Raw genomic sequence first — 24,493 nt, 5'->3', positions numbered from 1 at the left:
TATTGACTCATGCCTATAGTGGGTACTTTCTGCGTATTGCTTTCCCATAGGGCAGCTACTCTAACCTTTGCCCTCTGCCCTGTCACCCCTATAGATCAGCGTGGATAGAGGGATGCCCTGGGAGGAGGCCTATGAGAAGGCCCAGAACCTCAACAGTCCTGACGAAGGCTTCTACCTCTCCTACAAGGTGAGTCTAGCTGGCTACCATAGAGCAGAGAGCGATGCTCTGCATGTCCCAGCACGCATACTGATGCAGTACCAGGAAGCCTGTGATACTGTGAGTCCCTGTACCTCCTCAGGGCTCAATCAGCGCTGGAACAGCTTCCAGACTGGCTGTTTCCCAGAGGTGAATGACAGTTCAGATGGGTCCAGTTTCCTCTGTTCAATTCTCTGTTCTTTGGAGTGGGGTTCTTTCATCCCACATCAAGGGAGTAGAATGGAATTGTGAACCTAAAGAAGGATCATTTTATTCAGTATTAATTGAAGTGGCAAGAGTGAACAATATACACTGTCTCGTCCTTCCTGATGCTGTTTTTTTTATTATACTGTAGTTACATTCACTTGGTTCATACTACAATTCAACAAAGAAATTACTATTCAGTCTACAATTACCCTCCAGGCAAACACTTGAACACTGCCAGTGTCCCAGTTAAACGCACTATAAATCTTCTGCTTCTTTCTTGATTTGATTTATTGGTGGTTTAAAACAATTGTACAGACGGAGTTCAATAGTGCCCAGAGGAAAACACATGAAAGTATTTTACAGAACTTTAAAATAATTTCCGTCTCCTATGTGTTCCTCAGTTGCGGGGGAACCACCCTTGTGTGCTGCTGGCGGAGCAGGGCCGAGGGAGGAACTTCATCGTCTACAAGCCCAACATCGGCAAGCAGGCCCACCCTGAGAGCCTGGACAACCTGCAGCAACGCTACCGCAAGGTAGGGCTCAGTCTGACACACACACATACACACACACACACACACACACACACACACCGTGCACACACAGGGACACACCCACACGGATAGAATTCTGTTGGTCGGCTGAAGGAACAGCTATCGGGTTTACTGACATGCACACAGGCTTCCACTCAGAACATGGCAAAGAGATTTGTCTTTGTTGTTTTGCGGGAAATGTCTCTGTTGTGGTTTTCTGTAGTGTATGTTTCCCTCTAGTGGAATAAACAAAGTAGTGAAATAGGAAATACAGCCCTGTTTCTATCCTGTAATGTAAGGTCCAATATACATACAAACAGGTGTTTAACATGGGATTCCCCTCCTAGGTGACCCCAGACCAAGCCAAGGACAGCTGGGAGAGCCAGTTCAATTTCTCCTTTGGGAAATGTAGCCATGCTAACTGGAATGGGAAGTGTAAGAAGATCGAGGAGGGACAGGAGTGTCTGCAGGGTATGCGTCTGCGCCAGTACCACATGCTGTGCGGGGCACTGCTACGTGTCTGGAAGCGCGTGGCTGACGTGGTCTCTGACATCACCAGCTCCAGCATCCTGCAGATCGTACGCCTCAAAACCAAAAATAGTAACAAGCAAGTCGGTGAGTACTCAACAACTTCATGCAATTCACACACACACACACACCATCACTGAATGTCTTGGCAAATGTGTTTTTTCAGTGGCCAAAATCAAACGCACAACAGGCAATGCTGCTATCAACTGAGCCAAATTATCGACTTGTATAAACAAATGTAAACCAAATACCCTCTCTTTCTCTCCTAGGTATCAAGATCCCAGAAAACTGCGTGGCCCGTGTGCGAGTGGAGCTTCTCAAAATGGATGAAGAGGTAAAGAGGAGGCGCAAGGAGAGGGAGCAGCATGCCCAGGAGCAGAGGCTAGCCGAGCAGCGGCAGCTTCAGGACATACACCTGCTTGCCAAGCCCTACAGCCAGCCCCACAGCCTGTCTCAGAGCCACAGGACTCAGAACTTCTACCAGAGCCTGATCCAGGCCAAGCCTTTACAGGTCAAGCCTCTACTACAGCCCAAACCCCAGCCCAGCCCGATCAACCAGCTCCCCAGCATGGCCAGCATCTTCTCCCACTTCCCCCACCACTTCCCCTCCCTGCCCCCAATGCAGCCCGCTCCAACCTCCACCACCAAGCCCTTCCGGGTTGGGGAGGAGGTCCTGGACCTGACGGTGAGCTCCTCTCCCTCCCCAGACAGCACGGAGGGAGTCCTGGGCCTGATCAGCCTGACAGGGGGCTCCGACTTTGACCTGGAGAGACTGATATCGCGGCACGCACTCGCCGCCCAGAACACAGCACACGTTCTGCAGCAACCTCTACAGCCACCGCTGATCAAACAGCGGCAGCTACAGTCGCCACAGCAGATACAACCACAGCTACAGCAGTGGTCAGATCAGCCTTTAATCAACAGCGCCCACCAGGACTACTATATCCTTGACCATCCAGACTCTCTGCCTTACTCTCTGGCCAGCCAGACAGCTACTAACCCCTCCACCTCTTCTACCTCCTCCTCTTCCTCCAACACAGTGGCTCACGTCTCGTCCCCCTCCACCCCCTCTCACTTCTCTTCCTCGGCCCTTGCCCCCTCAGAACAGCAGCCCCTCCCTCTAGCCAACAGCCACTGCAGCACGGACACACTCATCAACGCGCGCGAGGTCCTGGACAACATGATGCGGACCAGTGCGGACCGCCAGTCGGTTATCCAGTACCAGCCGAACGAATGGGACTCTGCATAACAACCTCTTCAGTGTGGCTGTCTGTCTGTCCTCTAGCTGCTGAGCGGGAACGCTCCCCTCAGGGCCTAGTCACACCACTGCCTGTCCTGTGCTCTTCTCTTCCCCATCCCTCTCCAGGCTCTGGATCCACAGGCCAGGGGCACGTTCACAAGACCAAATGGTTTGGTCTCATTCGGAGATGGTGAACGAATGACCCGGGTGGAATTGGCCGGGTCCCTTCATTGAGAGAGTAGGGGGGCACAAAACCACAGTTTCGACACAGAGACTTGACTCATTTGAAGAAACACAATTCCACCTGGGTTTGATTTTGTTTTTAAGAATATCAAAAGCGCATGTGCTTTTTAAATGATCCATCACAGTTGGAATTGTGTTGCTTTGTTGAGGAAATCACAATGTATAAACATATTTTTCTATAACCACAGCTCCCCCTTCTGGTTATGTTGGGTATAATTGGTAACGTTGCTGGCTTCCAACTGCCTTTCATGCACATCTGTTGTGTGTTTGCTTTTCTGTGTTGCCTCATCACCATTGCATCGACTTGAATTGGGCTATCTTGCAACGCTTGGTTTGTTTAAACCAAGGGCTCCACTCAAACTTCAAACTGGAAAAATCAACACAGGGCAGATTGGTTCATAGGGGTGAAATGTTTTAGTTTTAGCCCCTTCCTCTCCCTTGTGTCCCCCTCTCCCTGCAGTTTCTATCATCACTCACGCCTGTGTCTCGCTTTTAAAAAAAGAAGGGAGGGGGAAAAGAAAAGTCTGCCATTGTAACAGTGCCTTTGGAAACCTACTTAAATGTAGTCTTTGAAACCCATAAAGGCCTAATATATAGATTTATACTCGACGCATTGGCATCTTAATTTATTATATTTGTATTTAACTTACCCCACTGTTGAATCTGATGGTGGTGGGCCAGGGATAGCCCCCACACCACAACTCAGTATGTGTTTGCCTGTCTGTGGACCCTACACTATAGCGGTCTCTTCAGCCCATCGGCAGACTGTGTTGGAACCCTGCTTTCCCAGGCCTTGTGATAAACCGAGAACAGGGATTAGATGGGATAGATACTGCTGGTTTAATGCAATTGGGTGGATGGTTTTAAAATGGTGTCAAATATCCTACTTTAAGTCTACACAACATTCATCCAACGATGTGATCCATGGTTTGCTTTTCATTTGAAGTTCTCAGGAAAGTGTCGAGTGCATTTGTTATTTTGTTTTCAACTTTCTGACCAATATTAATATGAATTTGTTTTAGTCCATATTATATGTATATCGTATATTACATTTCAGAATCTGTGAGATCTGTCTGTCTTTGTGAAATGGATGCACTGTATTTTGTTCATGAGAAGCCTGGGTAAGTTCAACCAATCAAAAGCAATAAACAAGACATTTTGAATAGCAGATGTTTTAGAAGTCTAAGTACTGTTTATGCTCCACAGCCGAAGGTTATAGATTCACCTGTGCATGGTAAGAATTGTATTCCTCTTTCTTTCTGTTCTACTCGTAGTCTGTTGTTAAAGACATCTGAAATACTTATGAACTTTGTATAAACATTGTGATGGGGATAAAAGCAATGTGCTCTTGATGTTTTTGTCATCCTTGTTATTATGATAATTATAATTGTTATTTATATTTAAGGGACATGTTGTTTTTAGATTGTTATCCTGATGATACTTTTGGTCAGGGATGTTTCTAGTTTTCAAGATTATAAAAACAAAAAAATAACTTTATAACCTGCCACCAAATAATATTGCACTGTGCTGTACAGGGTGGTTGGTTTTGTTTCTTTTCAGTTCTTTTATCTGATTCTGCTTGTGACTTAAGTAGAATCGTTCCAACTTTTACAGCTTCTGCCAGAACTTTAGAATGCAAAGAGATACCAAAGTATTCCACCCCCCTGTAGTTACTGGCTAGATCTGACCTATTATAGCAATCTCAGGAAGAAATCTTAGACATGTATTGATTGGTGGGGGGTTAAGAGAAATGTTATTGTTTTCCCTAACAACAGTGGTGAAACTAACCAATACACATTTTAGTACTATTTTATTTCTTCATTCTGTGCTGCGACTCTTGCTGTATTTTTTTAAATGTTTTTTTTATTTTTATGTTTGAGACTTGTGATGGGTTTGTTTGTCGGTAAGTGTTGTGAATTGTTGGTGATTTTAAGTGTTTATGCTATCTTAGGGCAAAGATCAAATTCTGTTTCTTTTATGGAACATTATCTTTTGTCTTTTTTTTTTAAATACATTTTAATGCTGACAAAGATTTTGAGCAGATTTGCACTTGGATATACTTGTATGTGCAGATTCTTTACCCACTTTCTGACAGATTCAAACATAACCCAGACATCCAATAGCTCAGGCCCGTGTTCTCGTAGTTACCCATCTCATAGCCCTCTCTCTCTCTCTCTTGTGCTTCAGATTGTCCTAAATATAATTCCTCGTCAGGCACATTCCAATAAATCCAAACATTTTCTCAATCTAACAGTTTGTGTCCCATGCTTCACCTATGGCCAATGGACTGTGTGGTATAACGCTCACATGAAGTAATATGCATTATAAACCTGGGGAAACGGACAAACACGGTTTGAAAAAATTAACTGCAATTGATCTTTTAGCTAGGTCTTTTTCATTTTCCGAAATTTGCACTAAGAATGGCATAATCAAGTTACTGTTGTCTGTTAACATTGAGAGTTGCAAGCTTGTTGTATTCCTGACCTTTTGATGGATTGCATTTTTGTATAACTGTAACCATCCTTGTTTCTTCAGCTTTAAAAAAAAAAAAAAATAGTACACGTTTTTTTTGAAGTATCACATTAAAATAATTTATTGCTAACAAAAACGAAACTAAAAACATGCTACTGATTGTATGTATTTTTAAACAAAGGCTATTTTTTTCTGTAAACTGTGTTCAGCACTTTTATTCTGGGTTGTGCTTTTGTTTTTCTATATATTTATAATTTAGATCGAAATGTATATATTGTAAAAAATATATATTAAAAAGCCTTTCGACTAATTCTTTAAAGGTTTTCTACTCATAACAAAAGGAAGGAATATATCATAGTGCAATCTTAACTTTGTAAACCAACAACAAATAAAACTGAAGATTGCGAAAATGGTGTTTACCTTTTTTTTATTGTGAATAAAGACCTTCTGGAGCGGCTGTGGCCTATACGTGCATAATCGAACACATACACTTCTTAAACAGATGGTGATTAATACTTCTGACGACGGCTCCGTTTACACAATTCTGATATTTTCTGTTTACACAGCCCAATTCGGATCTTTTGTACAATTATTGTCAAAAGACCAATATGTGGGAAAAGTTCTGAATCGGCTGCCTGTGTAAATACAGCCAAAGGCCTTTATTTCATGCGACAGACTGACTTTGCTATGCAGAGTCCTTGCAAGTCCTCACATCACTGGAGTGATGTGACTGATTTTAGAACTACATGGGTTAACTCTCAATTCTCCCCAAAATAGAGGCAGTACCAATTATGTGTATATAAACCCTGGATTGTTGATGCTGTGTATTGGCCAATTAGTCTTTTTAGCCACATATTCTATAGAGCTGGGTTTCCCAAAGTTGTTTTTTTGCCCTAGCACTACACAGCTGATACAGATACCCAAAGTTTGATGAGTTGGTTATTTTAATCAGCTGTGTAGTGCTCAAGCAAAAAACAATGTCCACCCAGGGAGGGCCCCAGGATGACTTTGGGAAACCCTGCTATAGAATACCACAGTATGACTTATAATACCCATAAAACCTAGAGGTCAAACAGGGAAATGGTTCCAATCATTTTCCCACCATTCATTTTTCCCATAGGGGATTTTAGAAACACTTCAAATAAGGGCTGTGATTGGTGTAGGCTTATCCTGGTGAGGTTTTGATAACTGTGTAAATCTCTCTAGGAAAAGGTGACTTTTCAATATATTCACCTGGATTTATCCTCCAAAATAAACTAATCAGCTGCTAATGTGGACGAGACTGCTGAATTTGAGGCAAAGGTATGAATCTATCTGTAAGCTAAATGTAGTAATGAATAAATAGGTTAGATTCCTTTAAATTGACACAATCTGTTGGCAAATGTATCTGCTAGAGATGACATCCAGGGATTTGTAGTTTTACATTATGCTAATTTGCATTTTTGAATCTGAGATTTACATGGTTAACAAACCGTCACGCCAGGGTAAGCCTACACGAAACACAGCCCTTATTTTAAGTGTTTCTAAAATCCCTTATGGGAAAAATGATTGGAACCATTTCCCTGTTTGACCGCTAGGTTTTCTGGGTATTATGACACTTCCACATGGCAGCCAGTGGTTTCAAAGCCTCTAATTGGCCAATTATTAGCATTAGCTATGAATGACGACTCCTGAGATGTGCCAATTTGGTACTCCTCAGAAGGTGCAGTCCTCCATAGGAATTTATTTGTATTTTTACCTTTATTTAACTAGGCAAGTCAGTTAAGAACAAAATCTTATTTTCAATGATGAAACATCCTCAGTAGCCTATACCATGAAATTGCCTCACTTCATGTTAAACAAACTAGTCTACCATTTTGAACTAAGCAAGCTGCTAAATCGTTCATTTTGCCCAGGCTATTGTAGGCTATCTGAAATTAGATGTGGGCCTATCAAGTGCTATATGCTACTTGTATTTTAGTCAGTAGGCCTAGCCACGGTCTATTGAAATGACAAGTCAATCTCGTAAATAGGCCATTTATAACGGTTTGTGTAAAAACGCCACAATTGACACACAATAGCCTAACATTCGATTTGTTTCGTTTAAGGGTGAATTATATTTGTCTTGAGGCATATCCATATTCCTTTATTAGTCACATTAGCTCACACTAATTATCATTTTGATTGAAAACACAATTTCGCTTCTTAGGTCATAAGGAGTTAAATCGACATTTCTTTCTTAATAATTCACTCGATAACGTGGGGAAGGGGTGTATAGGCTAAATATGGCAACTCCTCTTGCTGCGAAAATAAATGTTTGGGCTAGTTTCAAGGTCGACCCTGGTGGTGGTGCTCGTGCTTCAAAGTTATGTAGCAATCAAAGGAGACAACAATGCATGCCATGGACGTTTCCCAATTGCTTTCAATGTTCAAAATCATAGTGTACGAACACTTTTAAAGCCTTAAAGGAAAATATCATAATCCAACCTTCAAAACGAGTCATTTTTGACGAGCCACAGAGTTCAAATAGCTACTGTAGGTAACTTTGCTATTTAGCTTTCTAGCACATTCAATAACTTATTTGTAAACAATTGACAAGCTAGCTATTTAGCTACCACATGTTCTTGTCAAACTGTCAACAGAGTAGCTAGCAAGCAACACGATATGCCATATAACAGTCTAATAACTACTTGAGGGCAAATAAATCAGATTTGTTTCTAACTTCAAACCTCCAACACAGGTAGTTTGAAATGTTTCTTGAAATATCTTGAAAGATTCCATGTGCTTTTTGGCTGTTCAAACTGCAGGAAAAGGAACAGATTCTAAAAGGATATACAGTTGAAGTCGGAGGTTTGCATACACCTCAGCCAAATACATTTAAACTCAGTTTTTCACAATTTCTGACATTTAGTCCTAGTAAAAAATTCCCTGTGTTCGGTCAGTTAGGATCACCACTATTTTAAGAATGTGAAATGTCAGAATAATAGTAGAGAATTATTTATTCCAGCTTTATTTCTTTCATTACATTCCCAGTGGGTCAGAAGTTTACATACACTCAATTAGTATTTGGTAGCATTGCCTTTAAATTGTTTAACTTGGGTCAAACGTTTCAGGAAGCCTTCCACAAGCTTCCCACAATAAGTTGGGTGAATTTTTCCATTCTTCCTGACGGAGCTGGTGTAACTGAGTCAGGTTTGTAGGCATCCTTGCTCGCCCACAATTTTCTATAGGATTGAGGTCAGGGCTTTGTGATGGTCACTCCAATACCTTGACTTTGTTGTCCTTAAGCCATTTTGCAACCACAACCATTTAGAAGACCCATTTGCGACGAAGCTTTAACTTCCTGACTGATGTCATGAGATGTTGCTTCAATATATCCACATAATTTTCCTTCCTCGTGTAACAGTATAGCTTCCGTCCCTCTCCTCGCCCCTACCTGGGCTCGAACCAGGGACCCTCTGCACATATCTACAATAGCCACTCTCAAAGCATTGCGCCACAAAAGCCACGGCCCTTGCAGAGCAAGGGGAACCACTACTTCAAGGTCTCAGAGCGAGTGACGTCACCGATTGAAACGCTATTAACGAGCACCACCGCTAACTAGCTAGCCATTCCACTGGAATTGTGATAACATGAATTAGAAGTGAAAAAAATCTGTCTGTAGCAAATAATGCTTTTAGGTCTTAATTTAAGGTCAGCAGTGTGGTTATGGATTGGTTGGTAGCTAGTGGGCAGGACAGGATGAAAAAAGGGGACACACTTTTTTCACAGCACATTGATACAAATTTATTTTCCCTAACCTTAACCTCAGTCTCCTAATGTTAATTATCCTAACCTACTGCGAAAAAGTAACTTTGGCTTAAACATCACCTGCGTCCTGCTAACCCTCAACACGGGGGCCCCACAGGGGTGTATGCTTAGTCCCCTTCTGTACTCACTGTTCACCCACGACTGTGGGCCGGATTACCGGCGACGATGAGACCAGAACCACAATCTCTCCCTCAATGTTAGAAAACGGGAGGCGAGCACGTCCCATGGACGGGCTGCAGTGGAGTGGGTTAAGAGCTTCAAGTTCCTCCATGTCCACTAAGAATTTAAAATGGTCCACACACACGCGCACCATCGTAAAGAAGTCACAACAGCTCCTCTTCCCCCTCAGGAGGTTGTAAAGGCCAAATCATGTCCCCCTGCCCCAAAAAATGTAAGCTGTTTTTAGATTGACGTTGCTAACTACTGTACTTATTATTTACCTCACCATCTAGCTAGCCAGACAGCTAAATAAAACTAACATTAGCTAGATAGCTACTGTAACTGCTATTGTATGTAGATTGCACTTCAATGGCATTCCTTGAGGAGATTTTATTTTATCTTTCCAACTAGGCGAAGTACTATGAAGGCACCACTTCAAGAGGCGCAACATTCAGAGAAATTTGTTAAGCAGTTAACTACTATTACATACCTGGCCAGATTTAGCTTTGTACAACTATTCTTCAACAACCATTTTCCATCTAGCTAGTTGGTCATCTACATGTTGCTAGCTATACATATAGTTCAGTGGAGGCTGCTGAGGGGAGGATGGCTCATAATAATGTCTGGAATTGAGTAAATGGCATGGTATCAAAAACATGTGGTTGATACCATTCCATTGACTCCATTCCAGCCATTATTATGAGCCGTCCTCCCCTCAGCAGCCTCCACTGATATAGTTATGTCTGTCATATTGAGGTATCTATCTATAAGTTAAACCTGATAAATCAAATGGATAGGTGTAAGCAATTATGGTAATTCCAAATGTCACGGCCCCTCCTCTGCAGTGCAGGGGCGGTTCCTCCTGCAGGCAGAGGAAGGTCGTTAGTGATTGGAGTCACCTGGGCTCAGGGTATTTAAACTGCTTCACTAATCACTCTTCTCTCTCTGCTCTTCCAGGTATGATCCTGGTTGTTTGTTCATTTGTAGTTTTACTTACTTTTACTTAATATTTCATATTCACACACACAGATTCATGCATCCCTGCACTTTACATACACCTTACATTATGATATTCACACCTCATTTCTTTGTTTAAAGTCAATAGTTTTGGTTTACAATAAAGAACCTTTTTGATTGGCCTATACCTGTTGTCCGTGTCCCCACATTTTTGCCACAGGCTATGAGCCGGCCTGTGACACAAATGTACTTCGACTTGAGTATTTCAACAACTCTTCTCTTCCAACTTGTTAGGCAATCATATAGGAGGGTGATTTTTACTAAGGAGGAGAAGGAGGCCGTGCTGACTGCTGCATGGTGGCAATTTCGGAGTGAAGCGCATGATTGCCAAAATCAACCTACACTTCTTCTGATGGGGAATTGTCTTTAAAAAAAAGATTTCCCTTTCTCCCCAATTTCGTGGTATCCAATTGTTAGTAGCTACTTGTCTCATCGCTACAACTCCCGTACGGGCTCGGGAGAGACGAAGGTTGAAAGTCATGCATCCTCCGATACACAACCCAACCAAGCAGCACATTGGTTAGCGTGCACTGCACCCGGCCCGCCACAGGAGTCGCTGGTGCGTGACGAGACAAGGATATCTCTACCGGCCAAACCCTCCCTAATCCGGACGACGCTAGGCCAATTGTGCATCGCCCCATGGACCTCTCCAGTTACGACAGAGCCTGGGCGCAAACCTGCTGCTACAGCGCCCTTAACCACTGCGCCACCCGGGACGCCCCCTGATGGGGAATTGTCAAGGAGGTGGACAGCTGGGCAAGGGAAGTTACCTTTTGTTTATCAATCACATTCTATTATATCTGAAATTATTATGATTTCAATTCATGTCATTTCAGAGAGCACATAATGTTTCAATTTGTCACTTTTGCTTAAAGGTCAGTACTCTGTCTACTTGCCAGAAGTTTGAAAGGGCGAAGACTGTCGCGCCGGACTTGAAGCCCATCGAAGTTGTTACACCATGGCACATGATCGGTGTCCCAATTCAAAATTTGCACCGATACGTTTTTTAATGGTTGCTTTATTTGACCACAGCAGAGTTAAATATTATATAATGTGTGTGTCAGCATGCTTACAAATATGAAAATATGCATACTGTATGACACAGATATGGGTAAGAATAATGTAATATTCTCTCTAACACTTTAAATGTTAGGGGTGGACCTTATCGGACGGACCCTTCACTGAATCCAGCAATGGCAACAGCTGGTGTCTGACGGCGACCGATCACTTTACCAAGTGGTTGGAGGCAATATCCATTAAGGTCAGTAAAGGAAGAGTATGTGCTTAAATCTAAATTCTCTTCTGTAACTCATTAAAAAGGGTTCTTGGAACCAAAAATAGATTTTTGTTTTGCATGATACCCATCAAGGACGAGACTGGCAAGGCCATCTCCAAGGCAATGATGGACATCTTCAACACCCACGGTTCTCCTGAGGTCATCTTGAGTGACCAAGGTTAGGAACGCTGGAACAAGGTACAGATGTTATTTTCTGTCACCAATTGTTTGTTTTATTTATTTTTTTACAATTTGTTGTTTTTCTATGGACATATTTCACTATCTTACATTGTCAGTAGATATCGCTTTCCTACCCCCTCCAGGTTTGGTGAATGGACCAACCAGACCCTCAAGACTGCCATGGGCAAGTCCCTTGATTGGTACCAGGAAGGGTGGGCGAACAACCTGCATGTAATTCTCTTTGAACACAACAGCAGCATCCAGGCCTCCACTGACTACGGACTGGGGGCTGCAGCTGTTGACTGAGGTAAACAATGCAATTGTTGCAACAATTGCAACAATTGCATCTACTGTTGTCTTTCAAATGTGTTTTTTTCTATTGCTATTATTGTATAATGTACTTTCAGATCACTGAAACTCCAGCTGATGTGGTGGAAGTTGTCGAACCAGATCAGAACACCTTCGAGGACCACCTTCAGGCACGGGCTGAGAAGGATGTGGAGGTTTCTGACCAGGTAAAAATTATTGTCCGTTATTTTATTTTCTGGCCCTCCAAGGCATATGTAAGAAATGTCTTTGTAATATGAAATATAATTGCATTTATTCCTGTTATCAATCAAGGTGACTTAACATGGACAAGACGCAGGAGAAACAGAAGGAGAACTACCGGAGCAGAATCAAGAAGGGGACCAAGTGCTACAACATCCGGGCAAATTACTTGGTTTGGAAGAAGCGCGAAAGGAAGGTGAGACCTGGAAAACCTCGCTGCTCTTTCGCTCCTAGCTGGGGGTCAACATCTGTTAAAATGAATATTTAAAAAATCTCAGATAATAACTATATGCATTTGCACACAAAATAGCTTGAAGCTAATTATAGTTTCCCTAACACTGATATGTTTTTAATCTTTGTCTTCCTAGGGTTACCTCGGTGAAAGCCAACAATCTTCTTCAGTTGGACGGTCAAGCACTGAAGCCCAATAGACAAAGTATATTAAGTTTTGGTTGACATTTGAGAAGGAAAGAAATGTTAGTTTTGTTGAAAGCATGCCCCCATTCACATCGACTGGGCTGCAGGGGAACGGGTGGAGTGCTTAAACTACCTCGGTGTCCGAATCACTAAGGACTTAAAATGGTCCACACCCACAGTCGTGAAGAAGTCACGCCAGCGCCTCTCCCCCCCCCTAAGGAGGTTGAAAAGGTTTGGCATGCGCCCTCAAATCCTCAAGTTCTACAGCTGTACCATTGAGAGCATCTTGAGTGGCTGTATCACTGCTTATGACAATAGCACCGCCCTCGATTGCATGGCGCTACAGAGGGTTGTCTGGACAGCCCAGTACATCACTGGGGCTGAGCTCCCTGCCATCCAGGACCTCTATCAGGCTGTGTGAAAGAAAGGCCCGGGAAATCGTTAAACTCCAACCACCCAAGCCATAGACTGTTTGCACTGCTTCCGCACAGCAAGCATCAAGTCTGACACCACCAGGATCATGAACAGCTTCTATTCCATACCATAAGATTGCTAACAAAATGGTTATGCTGACTGAGTTGACCTTTGAATTGTATTATTATTTTTGCACTCTCTATGCACATTCACAGGTATTCACTGATATTTTTATCTTTGTCTTCCTAGGGTTACCTCGGTGAAATAACAAAGTACTCCCGCTGATACTCCAACAAACATAAACATCATTTCCTCACGCACACATAATACACACACATTTATACTGACTCCAGTCAAACCCACTCACATACAATCATCATATAAGCTGCTGTTACTCTGTTTATCATATATCCTGATGCCTAGTCACCTTACCCTGTAAATATCTACCTCTCGATCCAGTATCCCTGCCCATTGTAAATACGGTAATGGAACTGACCCTGTATTTGGTATGCTTACTATACTTGCTTTTATCATGTTCTTATATCTTTTATATCTCGTGTGTTTTTGTTCTACCTTGTTATTTTTAGTGCTACGTTGTTAATTACTGCATTTTTGGCGTTAGCGCTTGCAAGATAGACATTTAACAGTACTTTTGTACATACGACATTCAAAACCTGAAGTTCCGTGGAAAGTGTTTCCCGAAATAAAAGACGGGCATTGACCTACTTCCTGAAAGTCACACAACGTGCGTGATGACGTCAAGAAACTCACCTGCACGCTGTACCGCCAAATGGATAAACCCCTTTATGCTCTTCAGGTAGCTTTTTCAACGATTTCATTTATTTAATGCTAAATCTGTTGACAGCGGCAAGTGTCTAAACCACGAACTATTATTTTGAGTTGGATTTTACTGGAGTTGCTTTGACGTTTTACAGGTAGGCAACGAAAACACATTTCGAACACTTTTTCTATCCCAACAACCATTAACATTTTCATTTGAGTTCTGTCAACATGTCATATGACTAGTGGTGTAAAAATACTTAAAGTACTACATACTTAATTCGTATTTTGGGGTATCTGTACTTTACTATTTATATTTTTGACAACTTTTACTCCACTACATTCCTAAAGAAAACAATGTGCATTTACCCTGACACCCTAAAGTACTCCATACATTTCGAATGCTTTGCATGACAGGAAAATAGTCAAATTCACGCACTTATCAAGAGAATATCCCTGGTCATGCCTCTGATCTGACTTACTCACTAAACACAAATACTTTGTAAATGATGTCTGAGTCTTGGAGTATGTCCCTGGCTTTCCATAAATTAAAATAATAAAATTGTGCGTTTGGAATGTGAAATGATTTTTACTTTTTATTCTTAAGTATATTTTTGCAATTACATTTACCTTTGATAGTTAAGTATATATGAAACCAAATACTTTTACTCTAGTGGTATTTTACAAGGTGACTTTTTACTTGAGTCATTTTAAGGTATCTTTACTTTTACTCAAATATGAAAATTGGGTACTTTTTCCACCACTACATATGACACTCATAGCAGCATGATAACATTTTAGTCCACAAACCATGACTGAACTGTATCCTGAACATTGTACTGTTGGGAGTTTTTGCTAGGGAAATGTCAGCACAATACTCTTCTATGTTTCGTTAAGCAATTATTAGAAGGTCCCACTGAGTAAATTGTCTAAACAGATTAGGGATGACAATGACATTGTATCTAACTGCTCTACAATTCTTTGATTATTTGCTGACTCTGGCTGTCAAAGTAATCAATACAATATCTCTCATAACGCTTGCTTAAGAAAATAGCTTGCTAGAAGGCCTCATTGGACTAGTGAATGGTGTTCAGTCTGAAAGGGGTGTAAATCTGTTCAGTTGATAACTCTAGTGGGTCAGCCTCGGTGATGATAAAGGTATAGGGGGTCCTGTCTTTACTTTGGGGTGACTGGGTTGAGAGGTAGCTGGTCTGTTTGAGAGAGGGAGGCCAGGCTGTCAGCTGAATGTCCCACTCCCCCTCGCCCGCCTCCTCACCCTACCCTACTGGTTCTGCCACACATGCAGGTTTCTGCCTGCCGAGGACTTTCACAACAGTTTCGACGCTGCATTCCCAAATGCCTGTGTCTTATCTGTTGATTCGTTCAAAGCTGGCTTCATAAATCTATTCTCTAATCTACTAGTTTCACCTAAATCCAAGGTTGCTTTTTGGCTAATTTACTTTCTCAGGAATTGTCTCATTCAAACTATCCAGTCATGGTGTAACTGAAGCTAATTTCACAGGATGCACACACATTAACAGCAATGAGCGTATTATTGAGTTAACAATAAATGTTAGATTAAATTACCAGTGTATGTAAACAATGTAAGTGGTCAATAATCCTCAGATCTTTAAAACAGTTAATCTAAGGTTGAAGGCCCATGGTAATTAATCACATTCCCTAAGATTATAGGCCTGTTGTAAAGCATGTTGTGAATGGTTGTACGATGTACACTATACATATACAAAAGTATGTGGACACTCCTTTGAATTAGTGGATTTGGCTATTTCAGCCACACCCGTGGCTGACCGGTGTATAAAATCGAGCACACAGCCATGCAATCTCCATAGACAAACATTGGCAATAGAATGGCTTTATAGAAAGAGCTCTGTGACTTTCAATGTAGCACCATCATAGGATGCCACCTTTCCAACAAGTCAGTTCGTCAAATTTCTACCATGCTGGAGCTGCCCCAGTCAGATGTAAGTGTTGTTATTGTGAAGTGGAAACGTCTAGGACAAACAACGGCTTAGCCGCGAAGTGGTAGGCCACACAAACTCACAGAGCGGGACTGCTGAAACGTGTAGCGTGTAAAAAATGTCTGTCCTCGGTTGCAACATTCACTACCAAGTTCCAAACTGCCTCTGGAAGCAACGTCGGCACATTAACTGTTCGTCGGGAGTTTTATGAAATGGGTTTCCAGGGCCGAGCAGCCTCACACAGGCCACTTAGTTCCAGTGAAAGGAAATCTTAAGGCTACAGCATACAATGACATTCTTGACAATGCAGGGGTGCTTCCAACTTTGGGGCAGCAGTTTGGGGAAGGCCCTTTCCTATTTCCATAACAATGCACCCGTGCACGAAGAAAGGTCCATACAGAAATGGTTTGTCGGGCTCTGTGTGGAAGAACTTGACTGGTCTGCACAGAGCCCTGACCTCAACCCCATCGAACACCTTTGGGATGAATTGGAACTCCGACTGCGAGCCAGGCCTAATCTCCCAACATCCGTGTCCAACCTCACTAATGCTCTTGTGGCTGAATGGAAGCAAGTTCCTGCAGCAATGTTCAAACATCTAGTGGAAAGCCTTCCCAGAAGAGTGGAAGCTGTTATAGCAGCAATGAGGGGACCAACTCCATATTAATTCCCATGATATTTGAATGAGATGTTCGACGAGCAGGTGTCCACATACCTTTTGTTCATGTAGTGTATATATTCTGCAAACAATGTAATTGTCAGTGGTAGCCTACGTAATCGCTCTTCTGAGTAATTAAACTGAGACTGTAGGTCCACTGTAATCACAATGTGGCTTCTGGCTCTGCAATCCACCATTTTACATTTTTGGGCTTGCCTGTTTTGCATGTTATTTTGGCACTAATACGTGTCACATATCAGTTTGCAAACAATGTCAAATATATATATACACAGTTGAAGTCAGAAGTTTACATGCATTTAGATTGGAGTCATTAAAACTTGTTTTTCAACCACTCAAAATGTCTTGTTAACAAACTATAGTTTTGTCAAGTCGGTTAGGACATCTACTTTCTGCATGACAAGTCATTTTTCCAACAATTGTTTACAGACAGATTATTTCACTTATTCTTCCCTGTCTCACAATTCCAGTGGGTCAGAAGTATACATACACTGATGTCATGTCTTTAGAAGCTTCTGACAGGCTAATTGACATAGTTTGAGTCAATTGGAAGTGTATCTGTGGATGTACTTCTGTGCGAAAAGTGCAAATCAATCCCAGAACAACAGCAAAGGACCTTATGAAGAAGCTGGTGGAAACTGGTACAAAAGTATCTATATCCAGAGTAAAATGAGTCCTATATCGACATAACCTGAAAGGCCGCTCAGCATGGAAGAATCCACTGCTCCAAAACCACCATAAAAAAGCCAGACTACAGTTTGCAACTGCACATCGCATTTTTTCTAGAAATGTCCTCTGGTCTGATGAAACAAAAATAGACAAATGAAACAAAAATATGTTTGGCCATAATGACCATCGTTATGTTTGGAGGAAAAAGGGTGAAGCTTGCAAGCTGAAGAACACCATCCCAACCGTGAAGCATGGGGTGGCAGCATCATGTTGTGCAGGTGCTTTTCTGCAGGAGGGACTGGTGCACTTCACAAAATAGATGGCATCATGAGGAAGGAAAATTATGTGGATATATTGAAGCAACATCTCAAGACATCAGTCAAGTTAAAGCTTGGTTGCAAATGGGTCTTCCAAATGGACAATGACCCCAAGCATACTTCCACATTTGTGGCAAAATGTGAGCAAGGAGGCCTAAAAACCTGATTCAGTTACACCAGCTCTGTCAGGAGGAATGGGCCAAAATTCACCCAACTTATTGTGGGATGCTTGTGGAAGGCAACCCAAAACTTTTGACCCAAGTTAAACAATTCAAAGGAAATGCTACCAAATACGAATTGAGTGTATGTAAACTTCTGACCCACTGGGGATGTGATGAAAGAAATAAAAGCTGAAATATCATTCTCTCTACTATTATTCTGACTTTTCACATTCTTAAAATAAAGTGGTGGCCCTAACTGACCTAAAACAGGGACATTTTAAATGTCAGGAATTGTGAACCAGAGTTTTAATGTATTTGGCTAAGGTGTATGTAAACCTCCGACTTCGTGTGTGTGTGTGTGTGTGTGTGTGTGTGTGTGTGTGTGTGTGTGTGTGTGTGTGTGTGTGTGTGTGTGTGTGTGTGTGTGTGTGTGTGTGTGTGTGTGTGTGTGTGTGTGCGTGTGCGTGTGTGTATGTAAGTAAGTTAATAAAGCCACATACAAACATGGTGTCTTTTCTTTGTTTTCTTGAGTAAGGCAGCTCCAAAACGCAGATGTTTTAGCCTAGCTCAGTGCTTTCTGTAGTGGTGGGGCAAGCCAGCAGAAAATACGTAAATTCAAGCCCCGTGGGTGCTGCCATAGAGTTACATTAGAAGTGCCCATCCAAGAAGGCTCATTGTCATTGGCCACAAATAAAATTACGATAAATCACATACAGTAAATTTTATTGGACTGATCATGTCAACATCATACTTTCAGGCCCTAACAGTTTGTGGGCACAGTTTGTCACCGTTAAAGTGCAATTAATGTATTGTTTAGTGTTATGTACTGGCTTTGCTGGAATGCAGCCCACATTTTTTGTTTGTTTGCCCCACCAAGATTTACATGCTAAAATTGGCACTGACTACATAGCATCCTCTTTTTACTTCTGTTTTTCACTTATGCTAGGGATTTTGTTAATTTTGTGTTGTGTTGAACTCTTGACCAAACAGCTCATCTGAGGTGGTTTTAGGAGAAATGTAAACAGAAATGACAATGAGTCTTCATAAATGGGTCTCAATTAGAGGTCGACCGATTAGGATTTTTCAACGCAGATACCGATTATTGGAGGACCAAAAAATGCCGATACCGATGAACGGGTTGTTTTTTTTTACATTTATTTGTAATAATGAAAATTACAACAATACTGAATGAACACTTATTTTACCTTAATAAAATCAATTTAGCCTCAAATAAATAAACATGTTCGATTTGGTTTAAATAATGCAAAAACAAGGGGAACAACCACTCCAAGTCTCAGAGCGAGTGACGTTTGAAACGCTATTAGCGCGCACCCCGCTAACTAGCTAGCCATTTCACATCGGTTACACCAGCCTAATCTCGGGAGTTGATAGGCTTTAAATCATAAACAGTGCAATGCTTGACACACAACGAAGAGCTGCTGGCAAAACACACAAAAGTGCTGTTTGAATTAATGCTTACGAGCCTGCTGCTGCCTACCACCACTCAGTCAGACTGCGCTATCAAATTAAAGACTTAGTTATAACATAATAACACACAGAAATACGCGCCTTAGGTCATTAATATGGTCGAATCTCGAAACTATCATCTCGAAAACAAGACGTTTATTCTTTCAGTGATATACAGAACCATTCCGTAATTTAGTCTAAATATTCCTGTTATTTTGCACAACCTTCAATGTTATGTCATAATTACATACAATTCTGGCAAATTAGGTGGCCCAAACTGTTGCATATACACTGACTCTGCGTGCAATGAACGCAAGAGAAGTGACACAATTTCACCTGGTTAATATTGACTGCTAACCTGGATTTCTTTTAGCTAAATATGCAGGTTTAAAAATATATATTTTGTATCTTGATTTTAAGAAAGGCATTGATGTTCATGGTTAAGTACAAATTGGAGCAACGATACGCACCGCATTGATTATATGCAACACAGGACACGCTAGATAAACTAGTAATATCATCAACCATGTGTAGTTAACTAGTGATTATGATTGATTGATTGTTTTTTCTAAGATAAGTTTAATGCTAGCTAGAAACGTACCTTGGCTTACTGCATTCGCGTAACAGGCAGTCTCATCGTGGAGTGCAATGTAATCAGCTGGTTAGAGCATTGGACTATTTAACTCTTAAGGTTGCAAGATTGAATCCCTCGAGCTGACAAGGTGAAAATCTGTCATTCTGCCCCTGAACGAGGCAGTTAACCCACCGTTCCTAGGCCATTGAAAATAGGAATGTGTTCTTAACTGACTTGCCTAGTTAAATAAAGATTAAATAAAGGTGTAAAAAATATTTTAAAAATCGGCCAAATCGGTGTCCAAAAATACAGATTTTCGATTGTTATGAAAACTTGAAATCGGCCCTAATTAATCGGCCATTCCGATTAATCGGTCGACCTCTAGTCTTAATCCGTGTTTTCTTTTACATTCCAAAATATCTGAAGATTCTTGGCATGCTTTGGCAGTGTACTGTGAAGATTTCCGACTATACATTGTGGTGGAATTATGCCTAATGTAGTAAAACATTAGCCATAGCTCAGCAACCCTCACTGAAAGCAAGCTTCCCAGTAGTAGAGCAACAGTGGTTTGCTAGGTTGATGTAAACTTGAGAAGTACAATATTTGCTCTGCTAGGAACATGACACGTATTTGTCCCTGCGTGCTAACCTAGTGCAGCTGGGGCCTACTGACTGAAGTGTGAGTGATTGTTTAGCTTTGTTTTGCTTTTTTTGCAGGCCTCTAGGAATACTATGTGTTGTTTTTTTAACTCTACCTCTATTTTCCTCAGGTCTATTAATAATTCAGTATGGGTCTGTGTTGTGACTGTCCAAAGGCCAGTAGGTAAAGTAAGTGGAGTAAAAACAGGGAGACTATGCAGCCGTTCTGATCCTACTTCTTTATTACTACCAAAGTCTCACAATAGAGAATACCCCCTTGGTCCTACAATTTACCTCTGAAGGCCTTCAAATGGCAAATCTATATTTAATATTTAACCCCTCCCTCCTCCTCCCCAACCAAGTAGGGGAGATGGGTATAAATAAATAACAGGCATTATTATGTAGAGATACAATCTAAACCTTGTACTTCCTCATCACAAACCACAATGACAGTGGTCTATACAAAGAGACCTTTTCTAGGGCCTTTGGTGAAGTAAACACTCTTTTAATTATTAATAGCCCAGTGTACTCATACCCTCTGGTAACCATAGTACCAGGCATGACTAATCCAGTCCCATAACCTGAGCTTCCATGGGAAAGTAGTACCTGACTGAGCTCACGCCAGAATGGGAATATCCTTCCTCTCGGTGCATAGGCCTATACCAGCAACATCGGATATATGATTATGAATTAGCTTTTGCAAACTGTAGAGGCTAGGTGTCATTTGGAGACTACCTCTGTCTCTTCTGTGTCACCTGGACAGTATGGGGACTGGGGGGTATCAGAGATGGTGGCTTGCTTAGATAAGGTGTAAAGCTCGCAGGGACAGACAACCATTTGCTTAGTACAGCTTCAGTGTGTCAGCTGGACAGAGCAGAGGTGACTCGGTCATATTCTGTCAGCCGGTTGTTGTTGAAACCAAACAGGACGTTACTGATTTGTCATGAATCTGAAACAGGCGCTAAAACTGGTCAGTTATTCGGTGACACCACCGGTAAGTGGTCTCTCTCTCGCCTGGGGGTTATCTTGTATCTGGAAAATCAAGTCCTCTGTGAAATTGATAAATCTAATTTTATAGTGTGGTGTAAAAATTGAATCAGTTTATCCATTATGGGTTGGTTTTACCAGTCTTGTCTACCGTCCGTGTCACCACCATTTAAGCTAACCATTAGGTTAGGGAAGTGTTTAAAGGCTTATGTACTGTTATGATCAAACAATGTGAGTTTCTGGCTGTAACGCCCCCTTAGTAATATGATAATGTGTGGAAATGAGTATGTTATTTCTCAAGTCTTGTTTAAGTTTCACATACAACTGTTTATCTGATGACTGGACTACAGTGACTCACATACTGTAATATTTTCCATCTGAACCTTTTTAATTAAGGTGTTTCATCTTTTCCACGTGGCACTATATAGTTTCACACTGGCAAAATTGGTTCCGCCTTAAATCCCTGGCAACAAAGGGGCAATAGAAAGTGCTGGAAGGGGAGGAGCTTCTCATTGATCCAGGTGGGATTTGTTTCTGCTAGGTGTTTTTTACCCACAAAGCTATAGTGCTCAGGACCCTTAGCTATTGATAATCCACATTTATTTGATTTGAAGCACAGGGTCTTTAATTTCTTGGCCTCCAACATGGATTATGACATGGAATAAAAACCAGGGTGTTTTTGAGTAGAGGTAATGTGAGGAAGCCACAGGTGTGTGTGTGTTGCTAGGCTCAACTCCCAGTGGGGAATGGAAGTGAGGTTCAGAGAAGAATTGGTGAGTAAAAAGGACAAACAGCTTTTATGGTCTTTTATGAAAGACAGGAAAGTACCTGAAGATTTTGTTGCTTCCTTTTTAAGAAAGTGTGGCCTTTTTGATCTTGTCATGTAGGCTTTACTGCGTTATCTTTTTACTTTCACTCTCCAAGCTTATCTACTTCCTATGTCTGAAAGAGTTAGCCTTGTTATGGCTGGCTAGCCTCCCTTAATATCATGCAGCCTAGTAGGTAAGAATCATGTGTAAATTAAACACCTCTTCCTGTTCAAGATGAGAAAAAAAAACTGTTGGGGGAGGTTCTCTTCTGTACTGCTCAACCAATTAAATAAATGTGAAGGAGGAGTTCAGGTGGAGTGTTGTGACGTTCAAAAGCAGAAGTGACATCACAGGCTCTCTTTACTTTTCCCCGGAAAACCGGAGGCATCCGGTTGCATTCGGCCCCGCGGGGGGTCACCAGGTAAAGGTTATTTCGAACATAGAGCATCTCCCCTGGAATAGCCAGGTGGGGGATGAATATACTTGGTGGTCAGGGAAAGGCTTGGTTTATTCCTCATGTTGGGGCCAAGGCCAGCACACTGGCTATAGGGTGGCATTAACTGGGGCTGCACTTGCCAATTCTGTTACACAAAGTGTTTTCCTGTGCTGGTGACCTTTTCGGCTGTTAAAGTATACATATACCGTAGTAATTGTCAAGTGGGATTATGCAGAACGTTGGTCAATTCTGTGTAGATTTCTTGATAATGTAACCTATTTGTATTATTTTGGGCACAAGTGCGTTTCAGCAACCAAAGCCAAGATTGTCGATTTGTCAGAATCCCAAGCAAAATACACTCATGAATGCTTGTTCACTACCCTTCTTTGTTTATGTTGTAGTCATGGAGACAGACATGTTTTCAGGAATAGTGACACTGATTAGACTGTAGACTGATAGCGTCAATGATATTTGCATACTGGCAGTCAGCCCCTCGACCTCTCAAAGCAGATGAAAGGTGTCCACCGGAGGATGCATGTCAACTATATCCTCTTTATTCATTTAATTCTATTACAGTAATAGACTTGACCCATGATTAAAACTATGTTGCTCTAGTGTCATTTTTAGAGATAAACCACCGTAATTTGGAGTCCTTGCTTATCATGGGATGATCAAATAGTTGAAGAGCTGTGGGACTGCTGATATCTAGTCCTTCAGTCTAACGTTAATTAGACTGTTGTAAGAAATTATACTAGGTTAACCCTTAGCCCAAGTATTTTTTATCATAAACATACCATCTATAGCAGGTATTCCACCTGCTACTCAACCATTAGTAAAATACTAGTGATTTATTGAGGATGCTTGTCCTCCTCAGTGGCTACCTGACCATGTCTGTCTCACCTTGTTGACCGTTCTCTGACCTGTATGTTTGTCCTGACCCTGTAGGACAGCTAACAAAAGGGCAATTCCATGGTAACGGAATTATGCTGAGACTCAGATTTTTCACTTTAAAATGTATACCTAACAAAAACGATTGATTTTTAAAAGTTTAGCAAACTGCTAAACTCTATGCACAAGGACTACTCTTAACAATCTCCACAGACTATTTTAGAAAAGCCCATTTACAGGAAGAACTATGCAGATACAAAGTTTGGTAACAGAATAAAACTGAGCGAGATTTTAACATAATTATTTTACCTAAATTTGCATCTGCATAATATTTCCAGTAAATGTTTTTGTAATGGATTTACTGTGTAGGTTGTTCAAAGTAGTCATTGTGCATAGTGCTGTATGGTTTGTTAGACTTTGAAATCAATCATTTTTGTTTGGCATACATTTTAAATTGGAAAATAAGTCTCAGCATAATTCCGTTACCGTGGAATTGCCCGCAGACAACTAACACTCATCTCAATGCAACAATGCCTGTTCGTGTAATTGAACCTATGTAGAGTAGTAGGCACAATATATTTCCAGTATGTATGTTATTGAGTCAGACAGATGGTCAAGCATACACAGAATTTCTGATTTGTAAAAGTCGTCTTCTGGTTACATTTAATTCCCGATGCTGTAAATGTGTATTCTGCTGTAGTGTACATTACAACTTTCTTTGTCCCAATACATTCATTTGAATAAAGTGTGTGCGTGTGTGGGGCAAGGTTTCACACATCTCTGCAATACTTCTCTTGTCCTTCAGGGTAGTCCATCTTGCTGTACCAGTTTAGGCAATTAGTACTGTAGTAGTAGGATACTTAAGCAATAAGGCCCGAGGGTGTGCGGTATATGCCCA

At 41.4% G+C, this 24,493-nt stretch overlaps 1 protein-coding gene across 6 annotated transcripts in view; it reads left to right on the top strand.

The window, feature by feature from the left end:
- LOC118389111 (protein strawberry notch homolog 2-like) overlaps positions 1–5,190 on the top strand; it is a 115,523-nt gene extending 110,333 nt beyond the window's left edge. For all 6 annotated transcript variants that reach the window (XM_035778902.2, XM_035778885.2, XM_052529282.1 and 3 more), the window contains 4 exons: positions 95–187; positions 805–936; positions 1,281–1,548; positions 1,731–5,190. In XM_035778902.2, the coding sequence (XP_035634795.1) occupies positions 95–187; positions 805–936; positions 1,281–1,548; positions 1,731–2,710 (1,473 nt within the window). In that variant the 3' untranslated portion in view covers positions 2,711–5,190. The remainder of the gene's footprint in view (positions 1–94; positions 188–804; positions 937–1,280; positions 1,549–1,730) is intronic.
- Positions 5,191–24,493: the final 19,303 nt, after the last annotated feature.

The sequence above is a fragment of the Oncorhynchus keta genome, chromosome 1, assembly GCF_023373465.1.
Source record: "Oncorhynchus keta strain PuntledgeMale-10-30-2019 chromosome 1, Oket_V2, whole genome shotgun sequence".
Taxonomy (NCBI): Eukaryota; Metazoa; Chordata; class Actinopteri; order Salmoniformes; family Salmonidae; genus Oncorhynchus; species Oncorhynchus keta.
The sequence above is the reverse complement of the archived record's forward strand: the minus strand, read 5'-3'. Positions and strand labels throughout refer to the sequence as shown.